This window comes from Euphorbia lathyris, chromosome 6 (assembly GCF_963576675.1).
Source record: "Euphorbia lathyris chromosome 6, ddEupLath1.1, whole genome shotgun sequence".
Taxonomy (NCBI): Eukaryota; Viridiplantae; Streptophyta; class Magnoliopsida; order Malpighiales; family Euphorbiaceae; genus Euphorbia; species Euphorbia lathyris.
In genome coordinates, this window is record NC_088915.1 from 65,929,677 (window position 1) to 65,957,356 (window position 27,680).

Consider the following 27,680-nt stretch of genomic DNA (forward strand, 5'->3'; position numbering starts at 1 on the left):
CGTGGTGCTCAACAGCCAGGGTGCGCAAGCACCCATGCCCCCTGCGTCTGGGCCTAGGTAAGAGTGTCGTTATATAAGTTCTATTACTTAGACCAAAAATTACTTCATGCACTGTTATTTGGGTCCAAACTTTAGGTTGAAAACATTAAAAACAAAATTTTAAATTTTTTATGTTAGGGTATATCTTCACTTCACTAAAAATTTAGGGACAAATTTGGATTTAATCCCTAAAACAAACAAAGCCTTTGATTCAATCTCATTGAGTGAATGAGTCAAGAAAGAATTTATTAAGGAACACAAAAAGTGACATCAGTTTCAACTAAAAAGTCAAATCTAAAGGGTCTTATTTGCTCATCAAAGGAAATTTCTTGATGCAGAGAATAGAAACTTCCTCTTTAACCCATTATACACGTAATCTGCAACTGAAAACAGTTGAAATACATAAATTCTGAATCTTCTTTTACAACCAAAACTCCAAAAAAGAAAAAAAAAAACAACTATGGAGTTTCAAGCTAACATTGATGAGTTGTTTCAAGCTCAATCTCACATATACAAACACATGTACCATTACATGGAATCCATGTCTTTGAAATGTGCTGTTCATCTTGGAATTCCTGACATTATCCAAAAACATAAAAACCCTGTTACCCTTCTGGATTTAGCTTCACAACTTCATATTCCCTCATCGAAAACGAATTCGCTTGAACGAGTTATGCGCATACTCGTTCATTCCGGATTCTTTAACACAACCAAACTCAACAAAAATCAAGAGGAAGAAGGGTATGTTCTTACACCTTCTTCTGCTCTCTTGCTCAAAGATAGTAACCCAACTCTTGTTCAGACAATGCTAGATCCTGCATTGGTAAGTCCATGTTTTTCCCTTTCCGAATGGTTTCGATCAAAAGAGCTCACACCATTTGAAACTTACCATGGAAAGAGCTTTTGGGAATATGGGAATGACAATCCTGAATTTATGAACTCTTTGAATGATATGATGGCTAGTGATTCGAAGTTTACGAGCCTAATTGTTAAGGAACACAAGGAAATATTCCAGGGATTTTCGACTCTTGTTGACGTAGGAGGCGGGACAGGAACTCTAGCCAGGACTATTTCTGATTCATACCCTCATATTCAGTGCACTGTCTTGGACTTGCCACAAGTTGTTGCAAATTTGCCAGGGACTAAGAACTTGAAATTTGTGGCAGGCGACATGTTTCATTCTGTTCCTTGTGCAGATGCAGTTCTGATCAAGGTATAGATTGATTGATTTGTTTGATTTGATTGTTGTGGCTGCTGATTTTTGGTATTAATAATTTTGATGTTTTGCAGTCTGTTCTGCATAACTGGAGCGATGCAGCCTGTGTAAAGATCTTGAAGCGATGCAGAGAGGCGATTGGAAGCAGTGAAGAGGGAGGAAAATTGATAATTATAGAAATGGTGATCAGAAATGATAAAAAGGATGAAAATGGAGTGGCTGAAACGAAGTTTTTTCTAGACCTGGAAATGATGCTTTTGAGTTGTGGAAAAGAGAGAAATGAACAAGAATGGAAGAAGCTCTTCATGGAAGCTGGATTTAGTCACTATAAAATCACTGCTACTTCTGGGTTAAATTCCATTATTGAAGTTTATCCATAAGGATTAAGGAGCTGTTTTCTATAATTCTGTGTAACTTTTTTTTTTCCTGAAATAACTAATGTGATTGCAGCTTTAGTAGAACAAGGCAATTAAGTTGTAATTGAGAAATAAAATTTATTTGAATTGTAGTTACATTTTTTTTTTCAAAGGAAATTACATGTTAAATCTTGGTCTCTCCAGTGGCGAATACAGAACTGTTCGGCTGGGGGGGCCAATTTAACACCAAACCGAGCCGCCCAAATACGGATGACTTGAGGCAGCCTAAAGCTGGGCGCCTCAAGTCTGGGGGTGCTAATTCAGCACCCTCAATCTTAAACAATGGAGACAGGGGAGCCGGAAACCACCCCTACTCAGGGTGGTTCCGGCGGCCTGAGGGGCCCGGGCACCCCCAGGCCCCTCCCTGTCTCCGCCCCTGGGTCTCTCTATTAGCCTAAATTTATCCAATAAGCTCTTGCACTTTGATTTTGACTGTTTTCTTATTTTGAGTAGAAATTTGGAGAGAATGAGAAAGAGCGCCGAGCATCTCAACTAGGTTGGCACCCTCAGAAAACCTCTAAACCGCAAGCCTAAAATATATTAAAGAGAAAATAGAAAAGAGTTACAAATGAAAAAGAAAACAACCCCGGGAAAAAGGAATCACACTCCAGCCAGATGTGTCACCAACCCTGATTCCAAGCTGTAGAAATGGCAGTGATAGCAGTGCGCAGCTCAGGCAAAAAAGCAGAAGTTTGATCAAAGGGGACCGAGAAAGAACCCATTGGAAAACCACAGTAATTTTTAAAAATAGCACCACCCCCTGCAGGCCCCGTAGAACCACTCGCACAACCCCCCGTGTTAACCTTAACCCAGTCCAAAGGAGGAGGATGCCAAAGAACGCCAATAATAGTAGGAGCTCTAGAAGGACGGGGACTGGTGTTTAATTGCCGCAGAATACACAACTCGCTAACCGAATTAAACAATGTGCCAGACCCAATTAAATTCGACTCACGGGTAAGCGTCCAAAGCTGACGCAACACATGGAGGAGATTCGGGTCTGTATTCTCAAAAAATAAAAGGTTTCTGGTCCGCCAAATTCTCAAACAAATCCTCTTCTAAAAGAATGCCATGTCAACACAAAAGCTGATGAGGATGAGGAGGTAGTCTTAAGGTTTTTGTGCATGTTCCATGTTTTTCTATCTGGTTAAGTTGAATTCACTGACTGTAAAAAAAAATATTGACATCATAACAGTAAATGACCTGATTAGGAGAAGGATCTGAATCACATTTCACGATCAGCTGCTAAGATTCATGATGTGTTTGGTGACTCTGATGATGAGGAAGAGCCTGTGTAGAAGTTAGTTATGACTTGTTAAGCCAAAATGCATATCATAATCAATATTTTTCTATCCAACTAAGCCATGTGTGCATATTAAATAAATGTGTCTACGTCTCCGCCATAATCTTATATTGATTAATTAAAATTGAAAGCAAATCCTCTTCTAGCAAACATAATTTCAAGACCTTATAAAATACATGTAAACTTCAAACCTCAACAACACCACAAACAAGAAACAAAATGATTTTCCATAGGGAATATCTTGATTTTATCTTGGTCCCTAGTGGGTTGCTAATCATGTTTTCTTACCATATTTTTCTTCTTTACAAAAATCTCAATGATTCTAATTCTACAGTTATTGGCCTAGAGAACAAAGACAAGGAAGAATGGGTTGAAAATCTTCTACAGAATGGTGAAACAGGTGACTATGACAGAGCTGTAAATGTGATTTCAAGCAACACAAGTGCTTCAATCTACTTATCTACAATCTCTTTAACTCTTTGCTCTCTTATTGGAACTTGGCTTGGAACTTCTTCTGCAAATAATTTGCTTCAAAGCCGAAAAATTTACGGCGACACAAGGCCATTAACCATTTTTCTCAAAGATATAAGCCTGCTTTCATGTTTACTTCTTGCCTTTTCCGGCTTTGTTCAAGCCGCAAGACATTTAGTTCATGCAAATTATCTAATGAGTTCACCTGATAAGAAAAACCAATTGAAGAAATTGCAGTTTCAAGTAATAAAAGGGGGTGATTTTTGCCAATTTGGGCTTAGATCACTTTATTTTGCTCTTGTGATGCTCCTTTGGTTGTTTGGTCCAATTCCTATGTTTATTTCCTCTATTCTAATCGTCATTATCCTATATTACCATGATATTTACACTGTTACATTGCATAAAGTTTACTGTGACCAATATGTTCAAAGGGGTAAGCTGGCAGCTACAAGGTTTGGAGACAAGTTTAGCTATTGAGAATCATCAACAAGAGCAAAAGTTAGTTTCAGATGCAAAAATTCTGCCTATCTCAAGTTTATAGTAATCACATTATTTGAGGGGAAGAGACAGAAATTTGAATTCTATTTGTAAAATTGCTCTGATTTAGTATAATTTTCCTGATTATATTTCCTTTAATTTGGATGTGTGTTGGCAAATGTTTGCTATTGTACCATTGCGTGGCTAAAAAGTTGGCTTGATTGGCAAGGACCTAAAGTTACTTAATTTAGTGATTTCGTATTTGAGTTCCAGTGTACAGAGTAAACTTTATTTAATTGGGAGAGAGGTCACCTAAAAATGTTTGAGCAACCTCGAACTGATTAATTGAGACTAATCAAAAAAATGCCACAATTATTTTCTTATAAGCAACCAATCTGGCACTAGATGATTGTGTTGACTTGTGGGAATTTTAATTTGGCAAGTGATTTGTGATAATTATGATGGAAAACTTGTTGGTTCAAACAACCTCGCCTCCACTTCAAGAGAGAGATTGAGATTAGAGGCAATTGACGTATTATTTAATTAACAATGTGAAAAATGACAGCAGGATGAGTGTCTATAAATACTAGCAGTCATATAAGCTATAAATGAAATGACTCATGGCACAAACAAAAAAAAGATCTGTTCAAATCATTCTTTTTGTCAATGTTTAAAGATGTGCGCATGAAATTTATATTTTTTTTCTTCTTTTTTCTACTGCCTAATTGTCCAATCCTTAACGTAATCTAGGATTACAATGCACAGAGATTCCTAATTGTCCATCATCGCGACCAAATAATATAAAGTAATTTTTATGATAGAAAATGACCAATTCAAAAACAAATTAAGATTAACTTAAGTTTTAAGAACGTTATGGCAATGTCGTTTAAATTAGAGATATTGATCTCGAGAGACTTTAATTTGAAGATAAAAAGCTTAAAAAGTGCTTAGCCAAACTCAAATCAATTAATTAATTGGATTCAATAAAAAAAATGGGCTAACAACTAGGAAACCGTGCTTAGGGATGTAAATGGGGAAGGGTGGGGAATGCATTTCCCATCCCTGTCTCCGCGAGTTAAACGGGGACAGATTTGTCAACTTTCCCATCCCCACGGGGATCCCCATTCCCAATTTCAGATGTTTCGAAAACCTTTTTTCCATTTCCCATTCTCCGTTTGTCGCGGAGAATCACCGTTTATGTTTTTAAAAAATAGTAATGCCTAAAACAACCAATTACCTAATAAAAATGTACTCAAATCATCCAAAAAAATCAACACGGGAAATAGTCGGGGATCCCCTATCGGGGATTAACGGGACGGGGACGGTGATCCCCACGGGACGGGGATACCTTTCCACATCCCTGCCCCATCTCGACGACGAGGGATAAAACTATCCCTATCTCCGTCCCACGGGGATTCTTATCGGGAATTCCCCGTCCCCATCACGACGGGTCACCAATGGAGACGGAGAATCCTGCCCCATTTACATCCCTACATGCTATTATTCAATTTTTGACTTGTTTACTTATTCACCCGCCTGGCTCGCTCAATTAAGTATCCAATGGACCCAACTTTGGACATAATAAAATGATGGCTTAATATACCATTTGCTCCCTTAACTTGTCTAAAAAGGTTGATTGGCCCCCTGAACTTTTAAAGTGTCTCGATAGTCCCTTCAACTTGTATAAAATGTTCAATTAGCCCCCTAAACTTACATAAAATATAATCAATTGATCACTCGGTTGCAAAAAAAGAAGTTAAATAAGGAAGATGTATTGCACACGTCTGAAAAAAGTAAAATGCCTAAGTTCGGGGTATGTGGTTCTAACATTAGAGAAAATAAGTTTTATAGTTGAGTAAGTATGCTTGGTCTTCCTGTTGTCTACCTATGAAAGAAGGGGGTCTGGGTCTTCGAAACCTGAGCAGCATGAACTCTGCTATGTTATCCAGGATTAATTGGAATCTTATTTGCGGGACAAATACGATTGCACGGCTTATCCAAAGACGTTTTGTTATGGATCCAAAGCAACCCAAACCTTTGCAAGTTTATAAACGGTTCTCACATGGCAGAAAGAAGAAGTTTGTTAATTAATTTTCAGTTATTTGTGTCTATATTTCAGTTTGCAGACAGTTTCTTTGTAATAACTGTAAACAAGCAGTTTCCTTGTAATAACTGTAAACAAGCAGTTACGTGTGTTTTGTTTGAATTAAATGCAGAGGAACAAAGGGAGAATACCTAAGTTCCATTTCATCAAGTAAAACTCAGAGATCTGAGGTTCTCTCTTTAATTGATCCTCAATATTTAGAATCATAGGTTCTAAAGGCAGAAAACCTAAGAAGAAGAAGGTAGAGTTACCTGGTTGTAGACCCATAACTAGATCACTAACTCGGGACCATAACAACTTGGTATCAGAGACAGGAGTTATGGGCGACATAAGGGGATTACAGCAACAATTCGAAGCCTTCATGGCACGATATCAGGAAGATCAAGCGAGACAAGAGGCAAATCAGGCACGACAAGAGGCTAGATTAAACGACTTGGCAAACGAGGTTGCTTCAGCTTCAGCTCGCTCTGAGGGACGCTACAATGAAGAGACCAGTGCTAACAGAGGTCACAGAGATCGTGATCAGAATAGAAGTACAGGAACTTCGCGCAAACCCAAAATCGAATTCCCTAAGTTCGATGGCAGCAGTGACCCACTTCCTTGGTTGAGTCGCTGCGATTACTATTTTCGCCACCAAAACATTCCGGAAGAGGAGAGGATCGGAACGGTGGCTGCACATTTGGATGGAGACGCCCAATTTTGGTTCCTGAAATTGGACAGGGACAAACCGAATTTGCAGTGGGATGAATTCAAAAACCTCTGTCATCTTCGTTTTGGTCCCATATGTCATGGCAACAATTTGGGGGAATTGTCGAAATTGCGTCAGACTAGTTCTGTGGAGGCTTCTCAGCGCAAGTTTGAACAGTTATCGGCGCGAACCACGAGTTTGTCTCCTGCACAGGAAATTCAGATTTTTATTAGTGGGTTGCAAGAATATATAGCAGTCGAAGTCGAATTACATGAACCTACCACCCTTACTGCAGCGATGATTTACCCCAGGTTGTATGAGCAGAGGAAGTATTGGCAACAAAAACCAATTTTTTTTCCCAACATCAGCCTGATTCAGTTCCAGTGAAACAGGAACCCCATCCATCCCGGTATTTCAAGAAGTTATCCAAGGCAGAAATGGAAGCAAGGAGGGCCAAGAATTTGTGCTTTAATTGTAATGAACGATTCTCACCGGGACACCGATGTAAGAAATTATTTTGGATTGAAGGATTAGAGGAATCAGAATCTGAAGGGGAAGAAACAGAAGGGGTACAACCGATTGAAGAACCTAAGGTTTCCATCCACGCCATTACTGGAAACCATGCCTATCAAACGATGCAGGTTAAGGGTTCTTTGAGCAATCACCCTCTCCTGATTTTAATCGATTCTGGCAGCACTCATAATTTTTTGGATGTAACGTTGGCATATTCTTTGGGTTTGAAGCCGCAAAATTGAAAGAAAAATATTGTTGTTACAGTGGCTAATGGAGAGCGAATACGGAGTACAGGTTTTTGCATTTCAATTCCCTTAATTATCGCTAAATATATATTTTCTGTAGATTTTTATCTGCTTCCCTTGGGAGGAATTGGCGCAGTATTGGGAATTAATTGGCTTCAAACACTAGGTCCCATTATGTGGGATTTTACTTCCTTATCAATGAGATTTGAAAAGTGGGGCCAGCAGATTGAATTTAAGGGAGAAATAAAGAGTCCAACTCCAAATTTAACTCTAATTACTTCTCCTTCTTCTCAAGATCATGAAAACGATCTCCTTGCCCTATTAAGGCAATTTTCGGTTATCTTTCAAGAGCCAGCAGCGCTGCCTCCTCGGCGGAACCATGATCATCGCATTATCCTCCAACACGGAACTGATCCAGTAGTGGTTCGCCCTTACCGTTATCCGCATATGCAGAAGGATGAGATTGAGAGGCAGTGTAAGGAGATGTTGGAAAAAGGCATCATTTAGCCAAGTCATTCTCCATTTTCCTCTCCTGTACAGTTAGTAAAGAAGGCAGATCACTCTTGGCGATTTTGTGTTGATTACCGGGCTTTGAATGCTAAGACTGTTAAGGATAAATTCCCAATTCCGGTTATTGACGAATTATTGGATGAACTTCATGGAGCACAGTATTTCTCTAAATTGGACTTGCGCTCCGGGTATTGGCAGGTTCGAATGGAGCCACACTCAGTTCCTAAAACGGCTTTCCGGATGCACCATGGTCACTTTGAGTTCTTGGTGATGCCGTTCGGGCTTACTAACGCCCCGTCCACTTTCCAAGCTCTAATGAATGATGTGTTTCAGCCCTACCTCCGCAAATTCATTCTGGTTTTCTTTGATGATATACTGATTTATAGCACAACTTGGGTGGAGCATGTTCAGCAGCTGAAATTGGTTTTTTCACTGCTTCAACAACATCAATTGTTCCTCAAACAGTCCAAATGCTCTTTTGGTCGTCAAGAAGTTAGTTATTTGGGGCACGTGATTTCTACTGCAGGGGTTTCGGCAGACCCAACGAAAATTGCAGCAATATTGAATTGGCCACAACCGGGTTCAGTTAAGGCTTTGAGGGGTTTTTTGGGCAGGACAGGCTATTATCGAAAATTTGTGCAGAATTATGGAGCAATAGCAGCCCCTTTGACTTCTCTTCTTCGCAAAAATTCTTTCATTTGGACTGAAGAAGCATCTCTAGCATTCCAAGCACTCAAACTAGCAGTGTCTTCTACTCCTGTGCTGTCTTTGCCAGATTTTACTCTACCTTTCATTGTGGAGTGTGACGCCTCCAGTAGTGGAATTGGGGCTGTATTGCAGCAGAATAATCGACCGATCGCTTTTTACAGCCGTATGTTTGCTACTCATCATCGCAAACTTCCGGCTTATGAGAAGGAATTAATTAGGTTAGCTAAGGCAATTACTCATTGGCGGCCTTACTTATGGGGGTGCTCCTTTGTAGTTCGGACAGATCATTATAGTCTCAAATATTTTCTTGATCAGTGGGTACACACTTCGCCTCAGCAACATTGGCTAAGTAAACTGTTGGGCTTTGATTTTGTGGTCGAATATAAAGCTGGGAGGGAGAGTATAGTGGCCGATGCTTTATCTCAGCAAACAGAGGATTCGGGGCAACTTGCAGCCATCTCTAATCCTAATATCTCTCTTTTTGAAGATGTTCAGTCCCTTGCAAATTCATCTCCAACTTATCAGCAGTTGCTTACTCGGATCCGTGCTATGGAATTGGATGATCCTTGGTCTATCCACAATGGCTTAATATATTTTCACAAGAGGCTTTATGTTCCATCTGATTCTTCCCTTGTCGCTGACATTGTCTCGGCTCTGCATAATCAAGCACATGAAGGATATCAGAAAACATTAAAGCGAATTACAGCAGATTTCTATTGGAAGGGAATGAAGTCTCAGGTAAAAGAATTTGTCCGTGCTTGTAATGTCTGTCAACGTCACAAGGCCGAGAATCTTCATCCGGGTGGCGTTCTACAGCCCCTTAATATTCCTCAGCAGATTTGGGCCGATATTTCCATGGATTTCATTGAGGGACTTCCTGCCTCTCAGGGGAAATCGGTTATCTTCGTGGTGGTTGACCGGTTGTCAAAATATGCTCATTTCATACCTCTTGCACATCCCTATGCTGCTTCTTCAGTGGCTAAGTTGTTCTTTGATACAGTTTTTAAGCTTCATGGGTTACCAGAGTCTATCGTCTCCGACAGGGATGTCGTTTTCACCAGTGCTTTTTGGATTGAATTGTTCCGCTTACAGGGAGTGAAACTATGCTTTAGTTCTGCCTATCATCCACAAAGTGATGGCCAAACCGAGGTAGTCAATCGCACAATCGAAATGTATCTCCGGTGCTTCACTAGTGATCGCCCCAATAAATGGCTTGCTTGGCTTTCTTGGGCAGAATATTGTTACAATACCAGTTTTCATACCAGTCTCAAAGCCACCCCTTTTGAAGTGGTTTACGGAAGGCCACCTCCTCGGCTTTTGTCTTACTGTCCACATTCATCCAGATTGGAATCTGTTGATTTTTCCCTTAAGGATCGAGATGCAGTTTTGACTGACTTGAGGGATAGATTACTTGCAGCACAACAACGAATGAAAGCCTCTTTTGATGCCTCTCATCGGGATGTGCAATTTCAAGTGGATGACATGGTACTTCTCAAATTACAGCCTTACCGTCAACTGTCACTTCGGTCTCGCTCCAACAAGAAATTGGCTCCCAAATTTTATGGCCCATTCAGAATTGTGAGTAAGGTGGGTTCTGTTGCTTACAAATTAGAGTTACCTTCCAGTTCCCGCATTCATCCCGTCTTCCATGTCTCATCACTAAAAAAGTTTCATGGGGACCTTGCTGCTGCCACTGATCCAGTCCTTCCCCACCTCACTAATGGTGAACTTCGGCCAGCTCCTCAAGCAATTCTTGATAGGCGAGTGTTACATGGCATTGATCAGGTTTTGGTGCATTGGGAGGGTTTATCTCCAGCGGATGCTTCTTGGGAGGATGTCGTTCACATGACTCAACAATTCCCTAACTTCTCGCTTGAGGACAAGCTCGTTTTCGAGGAGGAGAGTGATGTTATGGATCCAAAGCAACCCAAACCTTTGCAAGTTTATAAACGGTTCTCACATGGCAGAAAGAAGAAGTTTGTTAATCAATTTTCAGTTATTTGTGTCTATATTTCAGTTTGCAAGCAGTTTCTTTGTAATAACTGTAAACAAGAAGTTTCCTTGTAATAACTGTAAACAAGCAGTTACATGTGTTTTGTTTGAATTAAATGCAGAGGAACAAAGGGAGAATACCTAAGTTCCATTTCATCAATTAAAACTCAGAGATCTGAGGTTCTCTCTTTAATTGATCCTCAATATTTAGAATCATAGGTTCTAAAGGCAGAAAACCTAAGAAGAAGAAGGTAGAGTTACCTGGTTGTAGACCCATAACTAGATCACTAACTCGGGACCATAACACGTTTTCTGTATGCTAACGGGTGGCCGAAGTGCTACACGGTGAACTCCTCTATTTGGTCTTCACTAAAATATTTACACCATGATGTGAGACGTCAGATTCACTGGGTACTTGGCACGGAATCCGACCATAATTTCTGGATCGACGAATGGCTTTGCCCGATAGTTGCAGATAGACCGGAGATACCGACATCGGAAAGAAAGTTGCTTACTGACAAAGTGCAACAGTTTACATTGAACTCGACTTGGCAGGAGTTACCTATCCCTCAGTCTGTGGTTGTGGCTGTCTGAAACATAAAAATTTCATAATACTGAGGATCTATGCTGCTGGAAGCCAGCACTGAATAGCAGATTTTCGGTGAAAAGTGCCTATGATTTCTTCTGAGCTCAGGGTCATCGTCAAGACTGGGTTTCTTTCATTTGGGGTGAATTTATTCCACTATCCCATTCGCTTATCAGCTGGAAAGCTTTACACGGCAAACTTGCAACGGAAGACGTGCTTTCTCAGCGTGGCTGGTCGTTAGCATCGAGATGTAGTCTTTGTGGGGCTGCATCGGAATCACAGAACCACTTACTAGTCACTTGTCGATTTGCGAAGTGTGTTTGGAAAGCACTTGAAGATGTCTTTCTAACTTACATTGGAACGCCACAATCGGTCTCAGATTTATTTCATCAGGCTACAACTCTACACTTTAGCTCCCAAATCAAGCGTCTTTGGCAGAGTGCAGTTCTACACGCAATTTGGGCTATTTGGAAGTCTCGTAATGACTATATCTTCAATGCTATTCCAACGAATATCTCATTTACACTCCGTTTAATATGGAAAGGGATCCGAGATGCTGATTTCTTTAAACACGGGACATCTGCCTCAGCCCGTGATGCTTTGATTCTATCTAAATTTGGAATTGCAGGTAGATCAGCCCCTCCTTCAACTCACCGACTCCTGCAATGGCGAGCTCCTCCACAAGGGTGGACAAAGGTCAATACTGATGGTTCGGTCTCTGCAACGTCTGCTGGTATGGGTGGTATTTTTCGCACCTCACGTGGTTTTCCGAGAGGCTGCTTTGCTGCTAGGCTCCACACGGACAACCCGTTATTTGCAGCAATTTCGGCGGTAATATATGCAATCCGACAGGCTGATATTCGGGGGTGGTTCCCTCTATGGATTGAATCTGATTCGCTGAGCACCGTACAGTTATTGCGTAATCGTCAGCGAGACGTTCCCTGGCAGCTCATGGGAGATTGGCTCTTTTGCCTTGACATTCTTCGCCTTAATCAGGTCCACATCTCGCATATTTTCCGTGAAGGAATACTGTTGCAGACTATCTATCTGGCACAAGGGCAAATATGACAGGGGAACAATGGTGGCCAAGCTATCCTAGCTTTTGCGCGGCTCATGTGTTCAATGACTTTAACAGGACTTATTATAAACGTTATTTATAGCTAAGATGGGTTTAGGACATGTTGTCCACTGCTATTTTCATTCTTTATTCTTTCATTCATTGTTATTCTTTCTTTTTTTACTTATTAATAAAATTTCTGAGATGGGGTGTTGTGTGGCTACGACTGGTGCCAACCTAGTTGGGATGAGTCTAGACACTTCCCGTTTCAAGCTCTTACTTAAAAAAAAACATTCTAAGACACGTGCAATACATTTTCCACATTTAACTTACTTTTTTGCAACCGAGTAATCAATTAATTACACTTTATGCAAGTTGAGGGGGCTAAATGAACATTTTATTCAAATTGAGGGGGCTATCGAGACACTTCAAAAGTTCAGGAACCAATCAAGCTTTTTAGACAAATTCAGGAGGCAAATGATGTATTAAGCTTAAAATGATATTAGGAATGATCCAAACCCGTCAAATCCCGATTGGGTTTTGGATGTATATATAATAGCAAGGCCCAGCCCAGTTATTAAATATGAATTATTAAAAATAAATTATATTTTATATATTATAATTTATAAAATTAGATTTTAATTATCATATATAAAATTAAAATTCTAACTTGTATGATATTTATATAACATTAACTTTTATTATTAAATATTAAAATATATATAATTTTTCATTTCAAAAAATATATATATATATTTTTAAGCTGAGTTTATGTGGACCGAGTTTGAAACAAAATCTGTCTATATTCCTACTGAGTTAGATTAAATATTTTAAAGTAAAGCCCGTTAATCCGGCCCGACCCAATACTAGCACAGCCCATGAAAAGGTCGATTTTTAACACACTACCCTCCTATAATTGAACTTGAAGTTCAGTAGTCCAACCTTTCTTCTCAGAAAAATCAACACATCTCATGGAATCATTTCAAGTTGTTCTTTCTTACCCAATGGTATTTCATATAATTGCGATTAGCACTTCTTAATTAATAAATAATTGTCGTAATGACCTATTGCTCAAACAAGAAAAAGAATGAGTAAAAAATCCAAAATCCCAACAAACCCACTTCTAAAAAAAAATTCACAAACAAACACCTAAAACGAAAATTAAGAATCCAAAGCTATCATTAATTAAAATTAGCAGAAACAAGAAAAGTAAAACATGGATTTCAGAAAGGAGTACCTTGATTTGGTGTTAGTTCCTTGTGGGTTGCTAATCATGTTTGCTTATCACCTAATCCTTCTTTACAGATACCTTAATCTTCCCCACACCACAATAATGGGATTTGAAAACAACGATAAGCGAGCTTGGGTTGAGAGAATTATGCAGGTCAATCTCAATCTCTCTCTCTTTCTCTCGATTCTTCTTCAACCTGACACACAAACATAATTGTTATTAATAATTCCTGCAGGCAGACAAAAGAGATATCGGCACGGCTCTCTCAGTAATTTCGTCGAACACTTCAGCTGCAACTTTCCTAGCATCAATCTCCTTAACTCTCAGCTCTCTAATCGGAGCATGGCTAGGAAATTCAACCAACAATGTGTTCCAAAGTAAACTAATCTACGGTGACACAAGGCCATCGACAATTTCAATCAAATACATAAGCTTACTCACCTGTTTTCTGCTTGCATTTTCGTGCTTTGTTCAATCTGCAAGGCATTTTGTGCATACCAATTACCTAATTAGCACACCAGGCGGAGATATCCCCGTTGAATTTGTGGAAAGAGCAGTGATAAAAGGTAGTGATTTTTGGTCACTTGGGCTTAGAGCTTTGTATTTTGCGATTAATTTATTGCCATGGTTTTTTGGTCCTATACCTATGTTTGTTTCATCTGTTGTAATGGTGATCATGCTCCATTATCTTGATTCTAATTCCACTCCGTTGCATCGGTATGAGGCTCCGCCGGAAGAGGTGGTTGAGAAATTTCCCCAATTAGTTGTTGATGTTGAGCATTCTGTTGGGTAAAATAATTTGAAGTTAATTATGTCATTTTTGCTTAAGAAATCAAGTTAATTTCTTCGAGGAAGGTGCTGTTTGATAAAACTGAAAATTAAGTGCTGAAAAAATAAGTACTGAATTTTAAGTGCTGAATATTATAAGTGCTGAAAATATTGAATGATTTTATTTTTATAAAAATATTAGTTGATAATGTTTAACTTAAAATGTTAAGTTAAATATTTTGACTTATCAAAATAAGTGGTTTTTAACTTAATTAACTAATTTAAGTGGTAGAGAAACAACTGTTATCAAACGCACTTAAATTAAATAAGTGCTTAACACTTTAATTTAAGCAATTAAGTGGTTTATCAAACAAGGCCTTCGACATTACAAAAAAAAATTCCGTTTATTTGTTGGTAATTTATTAGAGCATTTTTAAGAGATTTTTAGTCCATTCTCTCAAAATAATATGAATAATTTAGTCATTTGAGTAATGACTAATATATAGAAGTATCTCCAACATATTCTTAGTGATTTAAGAGTAACTAAAACACATCATCACCAACAATACTCCTTGTATTCACTCTTTATTTATTATTTTATAATTAAAATTATTAATTATTGTTATATTTTGAGAGACTCCATAATAATAAATTATTAATAAAAAATAAATTAAGAAGACATTAAAAAGTGAGAAATACTCTCTATTAATAGAGTGCGAGGAGGCTCTTAATGATTTAAGTAGCCACTAGACTGTTGGAGCTGATTTTTAACTCTCTATCTTCAAATTTTAACTTATGAGTCAAGCAAACTAAGAGGCTATTGAAAATGTTCTAACATCTCTAACAATACTCTTCATATTCACTCCTTATGTATTATTTTATTATTAAAATTATCAAGTGTGGCTATATTTATTAAAAATGAGAGAAGAGAGTAAAAATTAATAAATTATTTATAAAAAATAAAATAAGGAGAAATTAGGAACTCTTCGTAATAAAGTGGATGAAAAGACTCTTAGTGATTTGAGTAGTCACTAAGAGGCTGTTAGAGTTGATTTTTAACTCTCTTTTCTCAAATTTTAACTGGTCAGACGTTACTGTTAGAAGCTCGGGAAAAGCTGGAAAATATCCTGTATCAACAGGAATTGTACTGGAAGCAAAGAGCAAAAAAATTGTGGCTGGCTGGTGGTGATATGAATTCAAAATTTTTTCATGCAGCTGCTAATAATAGAAGGAAAAAGAATAGCTTTTTGAGGCTTCGGGATGTAGATGGCGAATGGCGCAGCTGGGGTGCAGGTTTGGATTCTGTTTTTCTCTCTTATTTTACTCAACTTTTTACCTCGAATGGTTGTGTTTTGGGGCCTATTATTGAAAATGTGGTGCCAAAGTTGTCTGTGGAAAATTGTGATTTGCTCTGTGGTGTGTTTAATGCTGTGGAAATTAAAGAAGCCTTGTTTTCAATGCACCCTGACAAAAGCCCTGGTCCTTATGGTTTTAACCCCGGTTTTTATCAGAAATTTTGGGATGTAGTAGGAGGTCATGTTACTGAAGCATGTTTGTTATGGTTAAATTCTGGATTGTTGCCTGATGAAATTCATGAAACTAATATTGTATTAATCCCTAAGAAATCGAAGCCTGAGTTGGTTTCTGACTTGAGACCGATAGCTCTTTGTAATGTGATATACAAAATTGTGTCAAAAGTCTTAGCTAATCGGTTAAAGAAAGTGCTTCATGTTCTTAGATCTCCGTCCCAGAGTGCCTTTATCCCTGGCAGACTTATCACTAATAATGTTATGCTGGCATTTGAGGTGAATCACTATCTCCATCAGAAGACTAGAAGGGTTTCAAGTGGTATAGCTGCTCTTAAGCTTGATATGTCTAAAGCATATGACAGGATAGAATGGAGATTCCTTCAGGAGATGTTAGTGAAACTTGGTTTCCCATCGAGCTTTGTTAACCTATTAATGCAGTGCGTTACAAAGGTTAAATATAGGGTTGTCCATGGGAAGCATGTTGTGGGCCCTATTGTTCCACAGAGGGGGCTCCGTCAAGGGGATCCGTTGTCACCATATCTTTTCATTATCTGTGCGGAGGGTCTTTCTCTCTACTTATCTCGGCTAGAGTCAGAGGGTCGGATCCGAGGTTGTGTTGTTGCGAACCAAGCGCCAACAATCTCTCATCTGTTCTTCGCTGATGATAGTTACTTCTTTTTCGGAGCCAATCAATCAGAAGGTTCAGCAATTAAACAAGCTCTAAATGACTATGAGTGTGCTTCTGGACAGAAAATAAATTTATCAAAATCTTCTATATCTTTCAGTCGAAACTGCCCAGATGGTGAGTGTGCTGAAACTAGTAATATTTTGGGGGTTTCCGCTGTAGCCCTCCCGGATAAGTACCTGGGTCTACCTTCGGTGGTGGAAAGAAATAGGGCACAGGTTTTTGGCTTTGTTGAGGACATGGTGCGGGCTAGACTGAAGAGCTGGAAGGCTAGATTTCTATCAAGAGCCGGAAAGGAGATTATGATCAAATTAGTAGTGCAGGCGCTTCCTACTTATAATATGAGTCTCTTCCTTTTTCCTGTGAATATATGTGATGACCTTGAGAAGTTGATGAATTCTTTTTGGTGGGGATCAGATGGTTCGGGTAAAGGTAGCTTACATTGGAAATCGTGGGATAAGTTGTGTTGCCCTAAAAAAGCTGGTGGAGAATGGGGTTCAGAAAATTGCATAATTTCAACTTAGCTTTATTGGCTAAACAAAGTTGGCGGCTCAGCTCAAACCCTGAGTCTCTTGTGGCTCGAGTTTTTAAGGCTCTTTATTATCCGAATTGCTCTTTTCTTGATGCATCATTATCTGATGGGTCTAGCTTCATTTGGCGTAGTATTATGGGTGCTCAAGAATTGTTAAAGTCAGGTATTCGTAGATTTGTAGGGGCGGGTGGGGAGGTCCGGATTTGGGATGACCCGTGGCTCCCTGACGATCATTTTCCATATATTGAAAGTGAAAAATTGGATGGCTTAGGGGTGGAAGTGGTGGCTGATCTAATGGAGGGGGGTCGGCGGTCTTGGGATGTTGGGTTAGTTTCGGGCATTTTTGCTCATCGAGATGCAGATCTTATTCTCCGTGTCCCCTTATCTAATCGGATTGATCAAGATGTGTGGTATTGGAAGGATGACCGACGGGGCAACTATACAGTTAAAAGTGGGTACAGAAAGCTTATGTCTGGATTTGGAACAAATTGGTTCATTGATTCTCCTCTATGGAATAAAGTTTGGAATCTTAAAGTGCCCCCTAAAGTTAAGAACCTTCTTTGGCGGGTTCTGGCTAACTGTTTCCCTTCTAAAGTCGCGCTGAAAGCCCGAAGGGTTCCTATCTCAGATTTATGCGAGCTCTGTCATGGGGCGGTGGAAGATTCTTATCATATTTTTCTCAGATGTACTATGGCTCGAGCTATTTGGACTATTTCTCCTATTGGGGATGTGTGAACCCAATTTCAAAACATTTTTTATTATTGGGGTTGGATCTTCTCTAAACCGGTGGAGCTTGTTGAACTTGTAGCGGTTTTATGGTGGATTATTTGGGGTTATAAAAATGACATTGTGTGGAATCAGAAGGATTCACAAGCTTCGATCATGTACCATTCGGCCGGCTCATTTCTACAGGCCTGGAAGAAAGCGCAGGCGTCGGTTTCTCCTTCAGGTAGTCCGGCTGTGCCAAGCCTAACGGTGTGGCAGCGTCCTCCAATTGGCTTCCTAAAATTGAATGTGGATGGTGCGTCATTTGCAGACAAGAATGTGGCTGGTTTTGGATGTATTGTTCGGGATGAGTTGGGCCGTTTTGTTGCGGCTAAAAATGGATCCCTGCAGAATTATCAAGATGCATCATTCATTGAAGCACTATCGGTCCGTGAAGCTCTTAGTTGGATCAAAGACCGCGGATGGAAGGATGTAATCATTGAATCAGATTCTTTTATCGTGGTACAGTCTATGGCCCGCCCGTTAGATGTTTCATCTCCTTTTAACGCCTTAGCCAATGATTGTCATTTTTCTTTGAACAAGTCTTCTAATTGCTCTATTCGTTTTGTCTGTCGTTCTGCAAACTCTGTTGCTCATGTGTTAGCTAGAAGTAGTATTTTACCTTTACATCGGGGTGAGTGGTTTTCTGTACCCCCTGATTTTATTTGTAATATGTTTCTTCTTGATTCTTAATATATGCTTATTTGGTTGTCAAAAAAAAAGCATGTTAAAGATGTTCTTACTAATTTAAATTTAGTTTAGTTAACGTTAAAAAGTTACTATTTTAAGGTTTTGAGGGTTTTTTCTCACTTTTAGTCGAAAGAGAAGTTTCTTCTTTGATTTGTTTTGCTTTTTATTTATTGAATGTATTTTTTATTAATTTACTATAGTAGATTTGGTAGTTTCTTCTTTATTTTTAATTTTTTGTTTCTCTTTTATGAGTGGTTTGTGGTATGTCTCCCTATATATGTGGTTGTCGTATGTCTCTCTATATAGGTGGTTGTTGTATGTCTCCATATACGAGTGTTATCATATTGAAAAATAGAAGATTATTGTTTGTCATTATATATATCTCGCTCATTGAAAGGTCATGAAGTCATTTCTAGAGAAAAATATTATGAAGTTGATTCTGCATGGAGTGTGTTTCTCGTTGTTATGCCAAAAACAATTTCAAGCACAGTCTACTATTATTCTATCACGATCCATAATATTAAAGATGCAGATTCAAACTTTGCCATTCTACCTCCGGATTGTAACTTTTTAATTACTTAAATGAAATGTATTATTTTTCATATGAATTAAACAATTATCCCTCTTCTAAAAAAGAAAAAAAACCAAAGATAAAAAAAAATACTTCACATACATTTTTCCAATTAGAATTGATAATTTGTGAAGATTTTTGGTACTCAGAACTCTGAGTCTGCCTACGAGTTTAGATGTTTCCTGCCAAATAAAGGAGGCTTCGATTCTTTAGTAGAAGACTTTTCGATACCTAAGTTAGTAAGCTTTTTAAGAGATTTAGGCTAGAGTTTGTCTAATGTACCTCAATAGTCTCTAAGTTTTACCATATACAATTTCCTCATAGTTCTAATTAGGTAGAATTTCACCTTTTATTCAGGGGAAAATAATATTGTGTTTTCAATTTTCTGTCATCATTCTTCTTCCTCATAAAAAAATCTTCAATTTTCTAAGTGAATCCTTGTGACCCACATAATATATTATTTTTAATATGGACTAAACCAAACAACAAAATAATGACACAAAAAGTTTGATGATGCTATAATAGAAAATGTCTATAAAATAAATGAGCGTGACAAATGCATATATCACAAAAATACAAACAAAGGATATATTATTTTGTGTTTGTATGTTGATGACATACTCATTGTGAGGACTAATGAGAAGATGGTTAAGAGTTTCAAGGATATGTTGGACTCAAGGTTTCATATGAAAGATTGGGACTACATGATATGATTTTGGGCATCCTAAACAAACATTCATCTAACAGACTCATCTTGACTCATCCACACTACATGGACGAGATACCTGGAAAGTTTAGCAAAGATGATTCTCATAAAGCCAAAACTCCAATAGGTACTAGCTAACATATGTCTAAGAATAAAGGTAAAAACATTGACTAAATGAAATACGCAGGGGCATAAGTCAGTTTCATGCATCATATGAGTTGTACAAGACCTGATATCCTTTTTACTGTATGTAGTTTAAACGGATTAATGAGTAATTTATGGGAGAACCGATGAGAGCTATCATGCGAATATTAAAGTATTTACAGTGCACTTGTGATTACATACTACATTATGAGAGAGATCATGCTGTGTTGGAACGATAATTTGATATCTAATATAAAAGATTCTAAAGGTAAATGTGATATGTGTTCACTTTAGAATGACAGGAAGGAGTGTCCTGGAAATCCTCAAAACAAACTATCATAACTAGATCCACCATGGAGTCTGAGTTTGTAGCCCTAGATAAAACTGGAGAAGAAGTCGAGTGGCTACAAAACTTCTTGAAGGATATTCCTAAATGGCCAAAGCATGTTCCAACAATTTGCATACATTGTGATAATCAAGTTGCGATTAAAATACCACAAAATGTGATGTATAATGGTAAGGATAGACACTCATTGTCGATATAACATCGTTAGATAACTGATTTCAACGAGAGTTATCTCTATTGATTTTGTGAGAACAAAGGATAATAATGTCGGCTAGTTAACCAAAGGGTTAAATCGAGATCAAGCTGAAAAAACATCAAAAAGAATGGGATTGAAGCCAATGGAATTTAATGTTTTATGTGAACGAAAATCCAACCTTGTTGACTAGAGATCAATGGCACAACCTAATTTAATAGACCTTGAGAGGTCAATCTACGGGTCAAACCCTTGTCAATTTCTATAATGTAAACAATGATCATAAAACGAAAAAGGTTTAAGTTACGTTTTTAATGATTTTTTATGCGTCAAAAGTCTGAGCAAAAGTAATCACCTATACGAGAGTGAGGTGGGTTCGCTTCAAAGGATACTAATGTGTCTTAACTCTCTACAGCTATTATAGAACCAAAAGATGTTCAAGACGGTAATAACATAACCATGAGAATCAAAATCGTGTTATGTAGGTATTTATGTGAGGTATATCATCGTTTACACAAACGATGAAATAGTTCAAGAAAATTATGACTACTAGTCATCTAGTATAAAAATGTAATTTCATAAGAAAAAGTTTAAGCTTGATGCCTATTTATTGTATACAAATATTCGATAATGTTGTCACCACTTAGAAAATTCTTTTCTCTTGTCAATTTTATTTATGTGGGGGATTGTTGGAAAATAAGTCAAATATATGTGATTATTTATCAACTTGAAGCTTAAATATATATTGGATAGATGGAGTTTTGAATAACAAGAAATGTGTCATTGTGTTCTACTTCATGAGATTTTTATAATAGTATATTATAAGTTCAAACATGATAAATAAATAATGGATGAGAAAGTGATGCTCAAAGTAAGTCACTGGCTATATTGTTGAGAAAAATGGAGCCATATCTCAAATACCAAGTAGAATGATCTCTCATGTACAAAGGGATGCAAATCTAACTCAAGGGCTTGGGGCCGCACTAGCATGTCGCAGGCGACGCAAATGTTGGATTGAATTGGGCACTCTCGGGTTTGCCTCTTTTTGTATAGTTTGTACATTTTTATTTTTCATCAACATTTAGAATTTGTTTTTTTTTTTTTAATTCTGAAGCGTTATTAGTTACGTATAAAGCTTAATTGCGATTTAAAGGAATTAATTTCGTGAATTAAATTCCAAACATTTTTTACTCTTTCACCTTATTTTATTCATCCTTCTTCTTCAGTTTGAGAGTAAAAAAAACCTGCAAAATTCGTGCTCGTTCATGTTCTTCTATTATTCATTCTCTAGTGATACATTTTTACACAGCAGATTTCGAACAAGTTTTTGTTGTATCTTGGAGACGATTTTTCTATAGCGGACAAATTCTATCTTAAGGAAATTGTTTCGGACAAATCTCGACATTTCCTTCATTTGATTTATGTTCTTACAAAAGATTGAAAATTCTTACATAATTGTTATTTCTTTTGTAATTTGGATTATCAATCAGATTTTTTTTATCACTCTTTTTGTTTGTTTTTTTATTGATATTATTTGTAAAAAGATAGGGGTTAATCCCCATTTTCTTCGTCTATCATGGCTGAAGGGAGGGGAGGAGTTCCATCCATAGCAAACCAAAAGCATAACCTGTCATGACCACTCTCTAAAGGGTTTGGGCGAGCTGGACGGTTAGCTCTCCCTTCATGGTTATGCCCCTGCTAATATGATGATCACTTAAGTTTCAAAACTAAGTATAAAAATTCTTGAATTTTAACATATACCAGTATAAAAGTGTAAATGATCATTTACTAATGTGAATACCAGCTAACTATATGGAATACATGTAAATCATAATTTTCTACTAACATGATGACCCTTTAATTATGAGGTTATTAATATAATGAGATCCTAAAAAGTATGATTTATCGATATTTTATATGGTTAAGCGATATTTATACTGATCAACAATCATTTATATTTTTATGTTAATATATGATAAAGTTTATGAATTTTTATGTCCGTTTTTTTTAAGCTCAGAAGTTATCATGTTAGTAATATCAAAATTGAGAGCGGATATACTTTGTGTGAGTGATTCTCCAACTTATTCTAGATACTACATCTGAAGAGGACTTATGGTCTTTATCACCTTTAAAGTAAAAATAGACTTGAAGTGCAATTATACCCTTTAATTTGTGCTTGATATTTAATTAAGTTGATAATGATTTATAAGTTTTTAATAATGGAGAAAACAATTTAATTGTAGCAAGTACAAAGGAGCCAAAAATGAGTTCCATATTGAAAAATAAAGAATTGGGCCATTTTGGTGGGACAAAAGACCTCAGTGGACCTAACTGGATTACCACTTGCAAACTCACTCTGTTGTTATTATCTGAATAACCCATTAGGCCCTTGTCACAATCCCCCCCACCCTTTTCTACTTTTCTTTTTTATCTTCATCAATCACTTCACTGTCCCAATTTGTCATTTTGCATTTCTAATTCATGCGAGATAATGATCAAATTTGACTTTAACGTTTCAAAAAAAATATAAATGTAGCACTAATATATAAAATGATACAAATTTAACTCTAACATTTTTAAATAAGATCAATTATAGTTTTATATTATTGAAATTTTAAAAAAATAGGTTTGACTGTTATTAAACTGTTATATCATACATTCTAAACAAGTTTATCGATAAGCGGAAACAGTTTCATACATTTTTTATTGGTTATTTGTAACTATATTATTAATACGGTAAACATTTTAGACATATTGACAAAAAAAAATTATGATTAACTTATATATGACAGACTTATTTATTAGCATTATCAAGTTTACATTAAATATTTTAGACGTAATTTATGTTTGAAATGTCTGATCTGATAATTAATTAATAGATAAACCAATATTTTCATATTTTCAATAACGCGAAACTAAAATCAATCTTTAAATATTAAGTTAAATTTATATCATTTTATATGGTACGGACTAAATCTCCACTTAAAAAAAAATATTAAGATCTTTTTTTTTTTTTGAACCTGAAAATGAAACTTAAATAGATGATGGATTTGCATCCATATGAATAGTGTTCACAAGCCAGTCTGGCACAACAGTAGAAACAAAATCGCTAGCATTGGAACAGGCAAGCCTAGCTACCAAATGAGCCGCACTGTTCGCTAAGCGAGAAATTAAAACTAATTTAAAAAAAGGGTGGATCTTAGCAGGATTCGACAATCTTCCACAATCATACCAAATTCAGAAATGTCCTGCTTGTCAGAGTGAATGGCATCAACCACAGCCTTAGCATCAGATTCAAAGATAACAAAAGAATAGCCCAAATTAGCAATCCATAACAAACTCGTGCGGATTGCAAGAGCTTCAATGACACGTGGTTCCTTAATGCTTGGGATAAGACTGCTGCTACAAAAGAGAAAAGCTCCATTTTCATCCCTAATCACTGCTCCCATTCCACTACTATTTAATTCTTTGAAAATTGCCCCATCTATATTGCATTTGATAAAGCCCGGGCTAGGCGTATACCATTTATGTTGAGGGATTGGCAAATAGTGGTTACCTCTAGTGTGTGTGCCTTGTGCTTGCGGGAGTGGTTGTGCGGTTACCGTCTGTATGTGTGTTGCTTGCGTGTGTCGGTTGCCCAAGGATGGCGCCTTCTGTTGATAGGCCTTCCAGTCCTGAACAGCCTCTAAACTGAAAAATATTAGACCCTTGTTACTAATTCAGCTAATTAATTACTATAAGAAAATAGCATTGTTTTTTGCTTAAGTGATAAAAACTTAAAAAAAGAAAAACGGAGGATGGTTGACACAGTAATTATGAAGATTTGGCCGGTTCCTAGCCGTACGATCAGGTGGCGACCTTACCTTATAAGTAGCCGACAGCCACTGATCGGACATGGACCGGTCTTGTTCCTTTTGGCAAAATCCTCCTGCGGGTCCTACCTACATCATCTCTTGACACGTGTCCTACCCCACTTAAGGGATAAGGGTACTTTTGTCTCGATCCTTCCACAACTTCGCTGCATTTCGAGTCTATGCAAATAACTACTTGTAATACCCAATCCCATTCTCTTACTTCTATAATTGGATAGGAACAGGTTAAAGAGGGATTATCGTCGGAATAATTCGTTTTGATGTCTAAATTAGTCTAACGTAAATATAATAGTAGATCAAAGTTATAAAGTAAGTTTAATGAAAATGAATAAATTAGTGTACCTTAGACCGAACTTACTCTATTTATACATCGATCAGACTATAGAAGACGGTTAAGAGTTGAAGAGCGGGATATAAAACGTGTCATGTCGATAGGTGCACCACTAGGTCCGAAATTAATGAGATCGAACGTGATTGATGTGATGGATAAATTTTTGAGCCGAACTTACTCTATTTATACATCGATCGGACTATAGAAGATGGTTAGAGTTGAGGAGCGGGATATCAAACGTGTCATGTCGTCGGTAGGTGCACCACTAGGTCCGAAATTCACGAGATCGAACGTGATTGTTGTAATGGATAAATTTTTGACTGGGTATTCTGAGACTTTCCGAGTCGAGGTCTCTAATATGAAATCGTATTGTCTAATTTGTTTATAGAGACGTCCCATGTTCTTTTTTTCTGGTGCCAATTCGGGTTTTTTGAATACCACCTGACGATTTTATATTCATCTTATATCAGTTTGATTTTATAAAATGCACAAAGCACGGTCCTATTTACAAACTTTTAAACCATATAATAGTTTTTGAAAATTCACCAAACAAATGATTTATTGGCCTGTTTGGTAAAGAGCGTTTTGAGATAAAAAGAGCGGTTTTGACCAATTTTAGCGGTTTGACCACTGAAACCGCTGATTGGAGTGTTTGGTGGAGAGAGTTTTGGGTTGAAAACGCTAATTTAGAAAAAGCTCATTTTAGGAGCTTTTTCAATTAGCGTTTTGCAATATTAAAAATAATGGACTTCTTTTTGCACAAACCGCTATTATCAATCAGCTAATTTTTACCAAACAGATCTAAACAAATAGCTAGTCAAATCAGCTAGTCAAATCAGCTAATGTAATCAGCTAACAACTAATGTAACAGCTAACATCTAATTCCCAAACAAGATCATTGTATACTTTTTCCATTTTTTTTTCTTTTCAAATTGTTTTCAGTTTTCAATTTTCATCTCTTTCCCAGTTTCATTAATTTACTCACCTAACTTTAATATAATTTGAATGATAAAAAAATAAAAAAATAAAACAGAAAACTCTAAAAAATATTCCTTTAAATTCTGAATTTAACATCAACATCGACTCCTCTAATATAAATAAAAAATAGAGAAAAATATATATTTAGTTTTATAATTATTATTCTTTTTTGAATTAGAGTTTCATCAATGAGCCATAATCGGATAAACACTCAACGTAGTAGACGAAAGAAAACTCAAAATATAATTATAAAAAGGTGGGACAAGAGGAAACATAAGAAGATCGAGCAAACTCATAGGCTAACGCATTAACTTGTTGCCGGATAAAACGGACTAAGTGAAAGTCACGTTTATAGAGGAGAGATCTACATCTCGATATAATGTCTCTAAACTCAGATTGATCATTCTATCGGGAGTTGATTGTATCAAACACAATTTTCGCATCAACTTCAAATATTACTTTGTTGTAGCCCGTAGAAGATTGCCCATCTCATGGCTTCAAGAAGAGATAACGCCTTGATCTCTTTAACCTAGAGTTAGGGATGTAAACGGGGCGGGACGGGGATTTGGTTTCCCATCCCCGTCCCCGCCTAAACGGGCATTCCCCGTCCCCCGTGGGTACGGGAAATTCCCGTTTACCCATTTAGTACAAAATTATCAATTATAGTAAAATAGTCAACAAGCATTAAACCATTAAATGACTTAATTAAAAAAATGAACTAAAACACGTAAAATAGCCAACAAGCATTAATATTAAACCATTAAAATATATAAAAGTTACAGACAAGAATAGGTAAAGAGCAGAGAATAGGTAAAGAGAATGAGTAAAATAAAAAGTAGGAGATAAATTTTATTAGCATAATTTTATTTCCTTATCCTCGATATATGGTAATAAAAATTTTAAGGTGTTGAATATTCTTGTGGGCTCATTTTATTTATTTAATACATTTTTTCCTGCTTTGAGTTTTTGACAGTGTTAGAGTACTGTTTAAATAGGTTTCAATTGATGAAAATTGTATGGTTTAAGGGCTTAATTGATGATTTTGAAAGATTAGGGCTTCAATTGACTTCTAGTGTAAAGTTTAGGGTGCAAATTGAACATACAGTATGCCAGATTTAACCTGGATTCTCGCTGCCAGAAAAGCGTTTGATTCATTTCGAATTACTGCTCCAAATTTGTACTAGTCTGATCCAACATACAATGTAGCGTCAGAGTTGCACTTTATGAATTATGTAGGTGGACAGTGCCAAACTGCACAGTAGGCCTAAAGAGGAGCAACTCATAACACTTTTTTTTGCACGAGCATGCATCCAGGTATAGAGTGTGTCCATATCAACGAATGTAATCTGTCAAACTGGTGTAACATGATTTTGTCAAAGTTTTTCATTTTCAAACTTCTAAATGCTCCAAAGTCCCATAAGAAATTTGTCCATCGTATATCTGAGCGTCCCTGTCAAAATAGAAAACAAAACCGATTGAAATTTTTTCGCATTTCGAAGCACATCAAGAAGCCAAGTGAAGATGTCAGCTCCTGCCATACGTCAATAGCCATTGCACAGTCCAAGAAGAGATGCCAAGGATCTTCAATGTCCCAGTCATAAAAAAACACAATTAGTTTCCACGACTATACCACGTTGCATAAGGTTCATTTTGATTGGGATATAATTACGAGATAGACGCCACATAAAATGTTTAACTTAACATGGTACTTTTGCCTACTAGAGACAAGTCCATTCCCCTTCCTCCTTGAAATGCTCATTTGGTTCGAGTATCTCAACAACAAATTGATAGGTTGATTTGACTGAATAAGTCCCAGTTGACCTTCCATGCCAAATAACAGTATCCTCTTTATCACCCCATCTCGGTGGAATCTTTGACATCTCTCGAATATCCCTTGGTACAAGTCCTCCAGTAACTCAACATCCCCGTCTACAGAATTTGGGATAATTAAGTCACAAACTTTAAGATTTTCCAAACCCTCAATAGCTGGAATTTGAATTTCTGATTTTGATCATCC

At 37.2% G+C, this 27,680-nt stretch overlaps 2 protein-coding genes and 1 long non-coding RNA gene across 4 annotated transcripts; 2 read left to right on the forward strand and 1 right to left on the reverse strand.

Annotated features, from left to right (window-relative positions):
* Window positions 1-240: 240 nt before the first annotated feature.
* On the reverse strand, window positions 241-14,129 carry LOC136233908 (uncharacterized). Of its 2 annotated transcripts, none has more exons than XR_010690983.1 (4): window positions 13,995-14,129; window positions 13,560-13,749; window positions 2,872-2,958; window positions 241-422 (listed from the first exon to the last, which is right to left on the reverse strand). It is a non-coding gene; the product is annotated as an uncharacterized lncRNA (long non-coding RNA). The 2 variants fall into 2 exon arrangements; XR_010690982.1 differs by lacking the exon at window positions 241-422 and adding an exon at window positions 486-614.
* LOC136233906 (trans-resveratrol di-O-methyltransferase-like) lies at window positions 500-1,757 on the forward strand. Its single transcript, XM_066023635.1, has 2 exons — window positions 500-1,252; window positions 1,330-1,757. The coding sequence occupies exons 1-2, from the start codon at window positions 500-502 to the stop codon at window positions 1,633-1,635; spliced, it is 1,059 nt and encodes a 352-aa protein (XP_065879707.1). The 3' UTR covers window positions 1,636-1,757.
* On the forward strand, window positions 13,445-14,478 carry LOC136233907 (uncharacterized). Its single transcript, XM_066023636.1, has 2 exons — window positions 13,445-13,706; window positions 13,789-14,478. The coding sequence occupies exons 1-2, from the start codon at window positions 13,539-13,541 to the stop codon at window positions 14,344-14,346; spliced, it is 726 nt and encodes a 241-aa protein (XP_065879708.1). The 5' UTR covers window positions 13,445-13,538; the 3' UTR covers window positions 14,347-14,478.
* The last annotated feature ends 13,202 nt before the right edge of the window (window positions 14,479-27,680 follow it).

Bases quoted from the DNA above. Each gene is read 5' to 3' on its own strand.
- LOC136233906 (XM_066023635.1), top strand. From the start codon at position 500: ATGGAGTTTCAAGCTAACATTGATGAGTTGTTTCAAGCTCAATCTCAC. The intron at 1,253-1,329 runs GTATAGATTGAT...GATGTTTTGCAG, and splicing joins CAGATGCAGTTCTGATCAAG to TCTGTTCTGCATAACTGGAG.
- LOC136233907 (XM_066023636.1), top strand. From the start codon at position 13,539: ATGGATTTCAGAAAGGAGTACCTTGATTTGGTGTTAGTTCCTTGTGGG. The intron at 13,707-13,788 runs GTCAATCTCAAT...TAATTCCTGCAG, and splicing joins GGGTTGAGAGAATTATGCAG to GCAGACAAAAGAGATATCGG.